Genomic DNA, 12,500 nt, shown 5'->3' with positions numbered 1-12,500 from the left:
TCTCTGAATTACATCCATATAGTGAGTTTTATTTTTATGCTGTTTATATTTGTTTTTAAGCCAGTCGTATCATTTTATTTAGACGTATTTAAACCTTAAACTTTAAAGGGCGGTCCGTGGCACAAAAAATGTTGAGGAGCGCTGAGCTATAACACAAAGGACCTTCAGTGTATCACCTTCCCTTCAATTCTGTTATTTCAGGCTGAATTTTCCCAAGACCAAAACACATTCTGGTGAGCAGCTGTCAGTGCACAGGGTGCAGTTCCCCCTCCGTTCTGTGGGGGGCAGTGTGGCATCTAACCTGCAGCTGGTCCTGCGTGGTGCCTCCGCGGGACAGACCTGAACTCCTCCTACGCAGGTCCTCCAGAGAGGCCTCATGTCCCGCAATCTCAGCCTGGATTGCCTAGTGGACAAAGGGCATGGTTCAAAGGTCAAGTATGCAAACAAAGTCCAAAGGGAGATGCGTGTGTGTGTGTGTGTGTGGTATATATATATATATATATATGTGTGTGTGTGTGTGTGTGTGTGTGTGTGTGTGTGTGTACCTGTGCCTCCTGCGGTAGCTGCAGTGCGTCTACGTGCTCCGTCAGGTAGGCGGTGAGGTTCTGGTCCAGCTGGTTGAGTGAGTCCTGCAGGGTGAGCAGCATCTTCTCGTTCTCACGCTGTGAGGACACCTGCTGCTCTAGATCTGCCTGACGCACTGACGCCTGCACACACACACACACACACACACACACGCATGTTAAACACACACACACACACACACACACCTCTTCACTCCTCATACCCTCCTCCTGTAACTCAAAAACTGCTCACTGACGTCAGCATATGAACATGCACTATACATAGACCCACCCACAATGATCTCCAACTTTAGCAAAAGCTTCACACACACACACACACACACACCTGCTGGCAGAGGTCCTCGTAGCGAGAGTTGAAGTTCTCCAGCTTCTCACTGATGAGCTCGTCCAGGATGCCTCCGTCGACGAGGGTCTGGCCCAGCTCCCGGATCTGAGTCCTGTTATCACCGGGGTGACGCAGGACCGACTCCAGAGACTGAGGGATGAGGGCGTGTACCACAGAGGAGACACGTTCACCAACAACACAATCATCTCAGTTTTACATTTGTTTTCAATAGTAACCCCATATCCCAGTGCTGCCCCCTTGTGGAGGTCTTGTGGAACAGGCCTAAGGACGTGGTACCTCCAGGGCCTGGTTGGTAGCATCAGTGCTCTGGGGCAGGACCTCCGTCGCCTGCAGCTTCTCCTCCAGGCTGTTGAGCCAACCAGACTCCACGTCCAGATACTGCAGGAGCTCGATCCAGCAGGACCACACCTCCTACAGCGCAGAGTGATGAGTTAAACTACAGGAACTATCACGTGACCACACCTCCTACAGCGCAGAGTGATGAGTTAAACTACAGGAACTAACACGTGACCACACCTCCTACAGAGCAGAGTGATGAGTTAAACTACAGGAACCAACACGTGACCACACCTCCTACAGAGCAGAGTGATGAGTTAAACTACAGGAACTATCACGTGACCACACCTCCTACAGCGCAGAGTGATGAGTTAAACTACAGGAACTATCACGTGACCACACCTCCTACAGCGCAGAGTGATGAGTTAAACTACAGGAACTAACACGTGACCACACCTCCTACAGAGCAGAGTGATGAGTTAAACTACAGGAACTATCACGTGACCACACCTCCTACAGCGCAGAGTGATGAGTTAAACTACAGGAACTATCACGTGACCACACCTCCTACAGAGCAGAGTGATGAGTTAAACTACAGGAACTATCACGTGACCACACCTCCTACAGCGCAGAGTGATGAGTTAAACTACAGGAACTAACACGTGACCACACCTCCTATAGAGCAGAGTGATGAGTTAAACTACAGGAACTAACACGTGACCACACCTCCTACAGAGCAGAGTGATGAGTTAAACTACAGGAACCAACACGTGACCACACCTCCTACAGAGCAGAGTGATGAGTTAAACTACAGGAACTAACACGTGACCACACCTCCTACAGAGCAGAGTGATGAGTTAAACTACAGGAACTAACACGTGACCACACCTCCTACAGAGCAGAGTGATGAGTTAAACTACAGGAACTAACACGTGACCACACCTCCTACAGAGCAGAGTGATGAGTTATAATAATAATAATAATAATCCATTTTATTTATAGTGCACTTTACATTTCAATGAAACCTCAAAGTGCTACATAGTAGTTAAAATCAGAACAAACATATAAGAGCAAGTAGATAAAAGCAACAAAAATTTTCGCACATCAGAGATAATACAACAAATACTAGTAGGATTTTTAAAATAAAAACGTTTTAAGATTTAAGAAAAACGTTATAAGAGTTAAACTACAGGAACTATCACGTGACCACACCTCCTACAGAGCAGAGTGATGAGTTAAACTACAGGAACTAACACGTGACCACACCTCCTACAGAGCAGAGTGATGAGTTAAACTACAGGAACCAACACGTGACCACACCTCCTACAGAGCAGAGTGATGAGTTAAACTACAGGAACTAACACGTGACCACACCTCCTACAGAGCAGAGTGATGAGTTAAACTACAGGAACTAACACGTGACCACACCTCCTACAGAGCAGAGTGATGAGTTAAACTACAGGAACTAACACGTGACCACACCTCCTACAGAGCAGAGTGAGTGGAGTGTGTGTGTGTGTGTTTGCAATACCTCCAGTGTGTGACACTTGCTCTTGAAGCGATCACAGAGCTTGTGGTAGTTCTTCAACACTCCTGTTAGATTGCTGCTCAGGTCCTGAGCACCAGGGGGCGCTTTACTCATCAACACATTAATACTGTCCTTCAGAATCTTCACTCGCACTTCCTTCTGTAGTACGTCCTCTTTAGCCCTCTAAAACACACACACACACATATTATTCAACGTTTACTGCCATCTCTCAAGAGAACATTCTCTTCAGTCCAGTGTCTGTTCAACACAAGCAAACGTACGCAATCCCCCCCCACACACACACACACAGACACACACCCACACACACACACACACTCACTCGCAGAGACACACACACACACACACACACACACACACACACACACCCACACACACACACTCACTCGCAGACACACACACACACACACACACACACACACACACACACACACACACACACACACACACACACACACACACAAACCCCACTCCTACCCACATTCACCCACAAGAAAACAATCTTTTGTGCAGGCGTCCTGCTCACTGGACTGCACCGTAGCCCTTAGTGCCTGAGGTGTGTGTGAGTCCCTGAGTGTCTCTCACAACCAGCAGCCCTGCAGTCAAAACGTGAGAGGTGCTGTCTCAGCTGCGTCCAGGTGTGCTGGTACCTTCATCTCCTGCAGAGACTCCTCCAGTTCCTCTGGGCTCTTGTATTCAAAGTCTCTCATGAGGAACTCCTCGTCCACCTGAGCCATCCACTCACACATCTCTGCCAGGTCCTTCCTCAAGTTCTGCGCCTTCTCCTGGCTCTCGCTCGCCCACTCCTGATGCTGCAGCAGCTGGACCACACACACACACACACACACACAGATGTGAAATTACGCCCCTTTCACATCATGGTCAGGCGTTTGAAGTTCCACGTTCCTCGTTCTTTGCCGTGTGTGTTCTCTCCTGGGGGGTCGTGGTTACGGAGGTGCACGGGAAACTCAATCACACCCAAATGTGAAGTAGTGAGACCCCTGCCATCCCAGGCTGCTTTCTTCCTCACCTGTTTGCTGAGCGTGTCCCAACGTCTCTGCCTCTCCTCCTGCTCCTGCTGCCCCCAGGTGGCCAGGCCTGGCACTGCACTCTGCTGTAGCGCTGCCAGATTCTCCCCCATCTGCGTGAGAGAGGACTCCACAGCCGCCATCTCGCGTGCACACGCCTACACGCGTGGAGAGAAGAAGGCAGAACCGTGTCTCAGCGCTGTCCAGCTTGTTTTGATGCCCCAACGATTCTTCCATCTGCTCTGAAATCAAGTTTATTGGGCCTTTTTGAAAGACACGACCTCTGACCTTGTACTGGTTAAGCTCATCCTGGAGCTTCTCGGCGTCGTCGAGGGCGCTGGAGTCTCGAGACAGCAGGCCGTCGACGTCGTTCAACCAGCGGTTCACCTCCTCTGCCCGGACCTGCCGGTCGCCATGGAAAATTACTGCACCGCGCGTCCTGGTTTAAAGCTTCACGTTTAAGACCTTCTTCCTCCCGGCCGGCCCACTAACCACCTGCCCCGCCCCCTCACCCACTGCAGCGTTCACAGTTACCAACGTGAATGGCTGAAGCTCACCTGCGTGTCCTTCAGGCTACCCAGAATGCACTGCAGGATGCCCAGCTGCTCTGCGGCTGCGGTGGAGAGCTGGGCCCAGAGCTGGAGTTCTGCAGGATCCGACACGGCCTGCTGCTGACGCTCGATCTCCTGATACAGAGCCTACAGGACCCAGGAGACAAAGAACTACATTACCCATGAGCACTCAGACACGCAACGCACACTACCACTTCCTCTCAAGACGCAAGTTTCACAGGAAAGGGACTGTAAAATCAGAATTAGAAGCAAAGCCTTCACCCTGCACACCCAGGCATGCAAAACATGACAAATATGGTTATAAGAGCACAGTTTCAATGTGCAGTACCCCACAGGAACCAGAAGGTGGCAGCATATCTACATTTAACTCCGAAAAGCTCGCAGAAATGAATGAATGAATGAATGAATGTTCGATTTATATAGCGCCTTTCCAGATTCCCAAGGCGCTTTGCAATTTAACACAGTTACAAGTCACAGACAATCAATCACACACACACCGGCGAGAAGCGGCAGCCAATTGCGCACAGCGTACTCTCTACCGGAAGCCACAGCCCCCTGGGGGACTGAATGGGGTGCAGGAAGGGGAGAGAGGACAGACCCTAGTGACAGAGCACCATCCACCACTGGGCATACAAGCACTCTCTCTTGTATGTGTATCTTGTATGACTGAAAACACACTGAAGTCCAAAATATAGAGCAGAGTCTCAACAGGTTCCAGCAAATATCTCGGCTTGATTTTCTCTTCGTTCGAGACATCGTGCCAGATTCTTTAGATGGCTTTGGTACTTGGAACACTTGGGACATTTTCTAGTGGTTTGAAACCTCAGGGAGATCTAAACTTAGAGCCGAGTTTGGAGTTCCCAGATCAGGCAGACCAGAACAGGGCCTCTAACCAGTCCTGGAGGACTGGACACACACACACACACACACACACACACACACACACACACACACACACACCTACTGAAACAAATAGACGCACGCGCACACACATTCAGACATGCACACAAACACACATAACTGGAGCGTGCGCACACACGTGGGCGTCTCACACGGCTCCCAGCCGCTATCGTGTGAGTGTGTGTCCGCACACACAGCTCAGTCACGCAGCCTCAGCTCCACACACTGATCCAGACGACACCACAACCCGGTCAGAGCGAGCGTTTATCATCTCCCCCCCCCTCTAAAAAGGGAAGATGGGGGGCAGAGAGAAAGCCAGGCAGAAAAAGACTTCCTTCCTCTCCTCTACTTCTTTTTATCTTCTACTGTTCCTTTCCTCTTTCTCACATTAATTCTGTGACTGAGGTGACAGGAGGGCACTCAACAGAATGGGCAAATTAAGCCACTATTAATTATGAATGATGATGTCCCTGTCAGCGCACAGACTTCAGCAGGACCGCGGCAGACGCAACGGCAGAACCGGGCCGGACGCACTGACCTGACCTGAACCGGGCCGGACGCACTGACCTGACCAGAACCGGGCCGGACGCACTGACCTGAGTTCGGTCCACGGCCTCCTCGGTGGAGGGTATGTCAGCGACGCCAGTCATGAGGGTGGAGAGACGGGTCTCCAGCTCCACCCGAGTGCTGGCCCTCTCCACCGCCTGCTGGTGCTTCCTCAGAACTGGTGGGAAGAGAGAGAGAGAGAGAGAGAGAGAGAGAGAGAGAGAGAGATGATGAGAAGAAGAGAGAGAAAGGGGTCACAAAAGGATAAAAAAAAGGCAGTCCAAAGTGTGAAAAAAAATGTCTCCAAAACTTCTTCACTCACACACACACACACACACACACACACACACACACTCACACACACACTCTCACACACACACTCACTCACACACTCACACACACTCACACACACACACACACACTCACACACTCACACACACACAAACAGCATCCTGAATAATGCGACTGATGACTGATTGGTGCAGCCGTTGAGGGCTGAACAGGCTGTATAAGGCCCTTGCTGGCACCATTGCTGTGTGTGTGTGTGTGTGTGTGTGTGTGTGTGTGTGTGTGTGTGTGTGTGTGTGTGTGTGTGTGTGTGTCTGTCTGTGTGTGTGTGTCTGTGTATGAGTGTGTATGTGTGTGTGTGTGTGTCTGTGTATGTGTGTGTGTGTGTGTGTATATGCGTGTGTGTGTATGTGCGTGTGTGTGTATGTGCGTGTGTGTGTATGTGTGTGTCTGTGCGTGTGTGTGTGTGTGTGTGTGTGTGTGTGTGTGTGTGTGTGTGTGTGTGTGTGTGTGTGTGCGCGAGTGTGTGCATGAGTGAAAGAGGGAAGCGAAGAAACCATAAAATAAAATCAAGTTCATCCAGGTTGATCACCACACGTGCGGATAATCAACCTGGATGAACTTGATTTTATTTTATGGTTTCTTCGCTTCCCTCTTTCACTCATGCACACACTCGCGCACACACACACACACACACACACACACACACTCACACACACACACACACACACACACACACACACAGGCGTGTGGGATTACCCGTGGCCGTCTCCTGCTCTAGCTGCTCCAGCTGTTGAGTGGCGGCTGCGTGGCGTCCAGCCAGTGATGCCACACGCGGCCTGTAGAGGGCGCTGGCCTCCACACTCAGACCCACCGCCTGTGTAGACATCTCATCCAGCCGTGGACACAGAGAGAGCAGAGCTGCTGACTGAGCCTGGCACACACACACACACAGACACACACACACAGACATACACACGCACACACACACAGACACAGACACACACACACACAGGCACACACACACACAGACACACACAGACACACACACACACACACACAGACACACACACACACACACACACACACACAGACACACACACACACAGACACACACACACACACACACACACAGACACACACACACACACGCATACACACACAGACACATACACACGCACACACACACAGACACACACACAGACACACACACACACATAGACACACACACACACACACACACACACACACACACACACACACACACACACACACACAATACCATCATTCTGTTATGTTCATGAAAAGCTGATGAAGATGACTCATGTATCCATAACAAGCAGCAAACAGGAGTTCCAACAAACACCAGGGAATTGTGGGTGTTAATGGCCGACTTTTACCAGTGCCATAGGGGACCAGAAACACTCCCACCTGTCACTGCGTAAACACTCTTCAGAGTCTAATCGAGTCTAATCGAGACTACCCTCGTCGTGACTAAGATATTCAAGTAACTTGTAATTCAGCTGGAAAAGTCAAGTGAGATATTTGAGTTACTGTCGAGTGCCCATTTGAGTAGCTGGGAGCTGTGAGCTCTCACCTGGCAATCACGCTGGAGTGAGCGCAGGGCGGAGGGATCGTCCACAGAGGGGCGTGGCCGTGTCAGCCAGGCCTCCGCCACGCCCACGGCCTGCTCCGCCACGCCCAGCTCGGACAAGAGGGCGGAGCTCTGCTGCAGGGCCAGGACACGCCCCCGCAGACGGGCGTCGGCCTCCCGACAGCCCTCCCACTCGGAGCGGAGCGAGGCCAGCGCGTCCCGAATGTCTCCTGACGGAACGCCGTCTGACGGGGCGCGGGGGAGCGCAAGAAAACAAACAAACAAATAAACAAACAAAACCAAGAACGTCATGAGCTAACGCCTTTAGCACCTTCTACTCATGTAAAGTCCATGAGGACGACTCCACCCAGACGGGCGGAGGTTCTTGGTCAGGCACCTTGTTCTAACTGCTCCATCAGCTTCTCAGCTCTTTCGGTCACTTCTGTCATCTGATGCTCTCTCTTTCCCAGGTCTCCCTCCAGGACCTGTACGGATTGGACAAGAAATGTGCCACAGAGCCAATCGGCATCTTGCTCTGCTTTATGGATTAATGCAGTGGTTCCCAAACTTTTTCTGCCGTGCCCCCCTTTAGTAGATGAGAATATTTTTGCGCCCCCCCTACACCCCCCCCCCCATATTGACTAGGGATGTGTTGAAAACTTACAAAAACAATAGGTTCACAACTTTGGTCAAACATGAAAAAAATAAACTGCAAGAAACCTTTTAAATGGTTTAAGAATTCTAAATATAATTTAAAATAAATAAGGAGATGCAATAAGAGAAACAGCAATACATATGCGGCTAGTTTGCAAGCGCAGACATCACGCAGAGCACAAAGCATGTAACGGCCAGAAATATGTGTACTGTCTCTTTCAGGGAGCGAGTTGAGCGCGCGTATGGAATATTGTTTTTTAGCTTTCTGCCGTAGACCAAGTCAGTCATGCTGCTCTTTATTTTATTTCTGTAAGTAACGCATTAAATGAGCTGTGGACAACTCACCAGTTCATGTATGAACAGTGAAGTATTGCTGGAGCCCAGGTTTATTTTGGTCAACCAGCAAATAAACGGACTAAGTGCAATACCACCAGCGCGAGTATTAAGGTTGAACTAACTCCGAAAAACAAGCAATACAAGCATAGAATTAGACTGAATAGATCTGTTTTTATGGATCGGTTACATTGTCACCGATACCCGATCTAGAATTTTTTCAGATATTAATATCGGAATCGGTGCATCCCTAATATTGACACATGTGCACGTTTTACTTCTAAGCTCCGCGCCCCCCCTGCAATAGCTCCGCCCCCCACCTAGGGGGCGCCCCCCACTTTGGGAACCACTGGATTAAGGGGATTTGTAGTTTTCCCCCTCACCTGTAGTTTTTGCTCGAGGGCGGGCAGGTCTTCTGACACCAGAGCCTCAGCGTCCGTCTTCCACGTGGCCAACCAGGACAAGAGCTCAGGGATCTCAGTGTCCATACTACACACACACACACACACACACACACACACACACACACACACACACGATTAAACCAACTCTCGGGTCACACCCACTCTTAAGTAAGTTGAGTGTGTGTGATCGTACAGTTTCCTGAGTTCTGTGTCCGTGTCCAGGTGACGTCTCTTCGGGGGGGCCGGTGGGGGAAGCTCTTGCTCTCGGCCCGTTACTGTGTGCTCAGACCGCTCCTCGACTACGGTGACCGTCTCCATGACGACCCTCTCCTGCACCTGCGACTTCCCGGCAACAGTCACTGCGAGAGCAACCTTGGTGGCCAGACAGATGCGTCTCTTTCAAAAGAACGTCTCACCAAAGTGCGTGTGGTGCGCATACGTGTGTGTACATACCAGTGTGTGTGTGTGTGTGTGTGTGTGTGTGTGTATGTGTGTGTGTGTGTGTTCGGTGTGTGTGTTACCTGATTGGAGCAGTCCTCCAGGTTCTGAACCAGGTTGTCCCAGCGCTGGGTCAGTTCCTCTGTGTCGCCATGGATACGGCGTCTGGCCGTCTCACTCCTCAGCAGGATGCCAACGTCGTTGCCCGCGTCGGCCAGGGCGCCCAGAACCCGCCGCTTCTGAGCCATGTCTTCCTTCAGGCTCTGCCAGGTCAGAGGTCAAAAGATAATAAACCATCTGGGCATCTGGGCATCTGGATTAGCCAAGATCAGCTTCAGAACCACCAATGGATAGCAATAAGAGGCCAAAGGCCTGTGTGAGCGGGACGTGAGCGGGATGTGAGCGGGACGTGAGCGTGACGTGTGGCTGTGTGTGGCGGGACACTCACAGCTAATCTGCGGACCAGAGTGTTGATCTCGCTGGGCTCCTTGAGGTTGCTGGTCTGCACGTCTTTGAGAGCCTGTTCCTTCTCCTCCAGCCACGCCCGGAACAGGCCCTGAACACACGGCACACGCACGGCACACGCACGACAGGGAGCACCATGAGCCAAAGACGTAAACCAACCCACACAGAACACGGTCACGTGCGTATGTCGGAGATGAGAGTACAGTCACGTGCGTATGTCGGAGGTGTGAGTACGGTCACGTGTGTCGGAGGTGAGAGTACGGTCACGTGCGTGTGTCGGAGGTGAGAGTACGGTCACGTGCGTGTTCCTACCTGGTCTTCCAGGAACCGCTGCCACACTAGAAGGATCTCGTCCAGCTTACTCCAGCGCTCCTCAGTCCAACGGCACACTGCTGCCCAACGCTCACCCAGGGCCTGCAGGACAGGACAGGACAGGACAGGACAGGACAGGACAGGACAGTACAGGACAGGACAGTGTCAACAACCACCAAGTGCACCTCCAAATGGAGGAACCATTAACTGTCCCCTCCCCCCCTCACTGTCCCCCCCTCACTGCCCCCCCCCCACTGTCCCCTCCCCCCCCTCACTGTCCCCCCCTCACTGCCCCCCCCACTGTCCCCTCCCCCCTCACTGTCCCCCCCTCACTGCCCCCCCCCACTGTCCCCTCCCCCCCTCACTGTCCCCCCCTCACTGCCCCCCCCCACTGTCCCCTCCCCCCCCTCACTGTCCCCCCCTCACTGCCCCCCCCCCCCCACTGTCCCCTCACCCCCCTCACTGCCCCATACAGAACCCATACAGACGCCAGCAGTATTTAAGGTGTTGGACTTGAACAGAACCCATACAGACGCCAGCAGTATTTAAGTTGTCGGACTTGAACAGAACCCATACAGACGCCAGCAGTATTTAAGTTGTCGGACTTGAACAGAACCCATACAGACGCCAGCAGTATTTAAGGTGTCGGACATGAACAGAACCCATACAGACGCCAGCAGTATTTAAGTTGTCGGACTTGAACAGAACCTATACAGACGCCAGCAGTATTTAAGGTGTGGGACTTGAACAGAACCCATACAGACGCCAGCAGTATTTAAGGTGTTGGACTTGAACAGAACCCATACAGACGCCAGCGATATTTAAGGTGTCGGACTTGAACAGAACCCATACAGACGCCAGCAATATTTAAGGTGTCGGACTTGAACAGAACCCATACAGACGCCAGCAATATTTAAGGTGTGGGACTTGAACAGAACCCATACAGACGTCAGCAGTATTTAAGGTGTCGGACTTGAACAGAACCCATACAGACGTCAGCCGTGAAACACACAGAGGAAAGTGCAAACATTTCTGTCCCGGTGACCTTCATCTGTGCAAACACTTTTAGCACCTAATCCAGTATTGTTTAACCACTAACAGGAAGGGCTTGTGTAGACAGGTGACTCAGGGCCGTTAACCCCCATTAACCCACACTGCGTCTTCTCTAGGCTCAAATTTATATCTGTTTTTAAAAATAAAACAAAAAACCTAGTTAAAACTAGTCAAAAGTGCGATGGTGTGAGCTCAGAGTACCTCCCGTCAACAGCTCTGTTCTAATCAGCTTTCCCTGTCAAGAAAAACAGATGATGGAACCAGGGGCACAAGGACCCTGAGGAGAGGTGACTGCCTGACTGCAGGTCTGATCTTTGGACCCTGGTTCTGCTCCGTGGGCTGTGCTACCTGCAGCTGGTCCTCCAGGGCAGCGGTGGCGCTGTCTCCACAGTTCTCGTCCACCACCACCACCATGTGAGTCAGAGAGTTCACCTTCACCTGCTCCGCCTCCAGGTCATTCTGCAGCACCTGGGCAGAAACACAGTGGGTGAAGCAAAGGGGAGAGGTCAAAGGTTACGTTAGGGTCACTGAGCAGCAGACACTGTTAACACTTTTCTTTTTTACCAAAGCTGAAATGGAAAATATATAGTGGAAATCAACTGTCATAATAGCAGCTTCTGTTAATGCCTTTATGGTGTATGTGTGTGTGTGTGTGTGTGTGTGCTCATCCTCAGCCCCTGCTTATTACATAAAAAATGTTGTAGTTCTTGTCTTTGAGATAATAATCTACTCATGCTTTCATTTCTAGTCCTCTCTTCCTCCTCTCCCTCTCTTCCTCCTCTCCCTCTCTTCCTCCTCTTCCTCTCCGTGTCTTTCATTATGTTCATCAAATTAGTGCCATAATGTTTTTAAAGAAAAAAAAGGAATTCTGCGTGCTTCATCAAAATTAAGTGAAACACATTAACAAGAGCACACGCATGTGTCCACACACACACACCCTCACATTATGGTTTAGTGCAGTTACACAGACAGCATGTGGCCTCCTGTGTGCCAGGATTGATGAACGTTACGCAGAATCAAATTTCATAATAGTGACGTCCACCTGAAGCTTTAGGCCGTAAGCCGCTAGCAAGTTAGCAGCATGCTAGGGTTAGCTCAAGCTCAGTGGCTTCAGTGGCTCAGTGACTGAATCACACCGTGACAAACACAAATGATACCCAG

The 12,500-nt window shown here is 50.9% G+C and overlaps 1 protein-coding gene across 1 annotated transcript in view; it reads right to left on the bottom strand.

The window, feature by feature from the left end:
- utrn (utrophin) overlaps positions 1–12,500 on the bottom strand; it is a 158,061-nt gene that overhangs the window by 125,179 nt on the left and 20,382 nt on the right. Inside the window, 19 exon segments of the mRNA XM_076984167.1 lie at positions 302–403; positions 546–707; positions 910–1,059; positions 1,207–1,341; positions 2,738–2,917; positions 3,403–3,573; positions 3,783–3,938; positions 4,069–4,182; positions 4,338–4,478; positions 5,849–5,976; positions 6,846–7,020; positions 7,684–7,925; positions 8,078–8,165; positions 9,051–9,156; positions 9,265–9,443; positions 9,593–9,772; positions 9,958–10,065; positions 10,287–10,388; positions 11,688–11,807. Coding sequence (XP_076840282.1) covers positions 302–403; positions 546–707; positions 910–1,059; positions 1,207–1,341; positions 2,738–2,917; positions 3,403–3,573; positions 3,783–3,938; positions 4,069–4,182; positions 4,338–4,478; positions 5,849–5,976; positions 6,846–7,020; positions 7,684–7,925; positions 8,078–8,165; positions 9,051–9,156; positions 9,265–9,443; positions 9,593–9,772; positions 9,958–10,065; positions 10,287–10,388; positions 11,688–11,807 — 2,739 coding nt within the window.

Source organism: Brachyhypopomus gauderio, chromosome 21 (genome assembly GCF_052324685.1).
Source record: "Brachyhypopomus gauderio isolate BG-103 chromosome 21, BGAUD_0.2, whole genome shotgun sequence".
Classification (NCBI taxonomy): domain Eukaryota; kingdom Metazoa; phylum Chordata; class Actinopteri; order Gymnotiformes; family Hypopomidae; genus Brachyhypopomus; species Brachyhypopomus gauderio.
The sequence above is the reverse complement of the archived record's forward strand: the minus strand, read 5'-3'. Positions and strand labels throughout refer to the sequence as shown.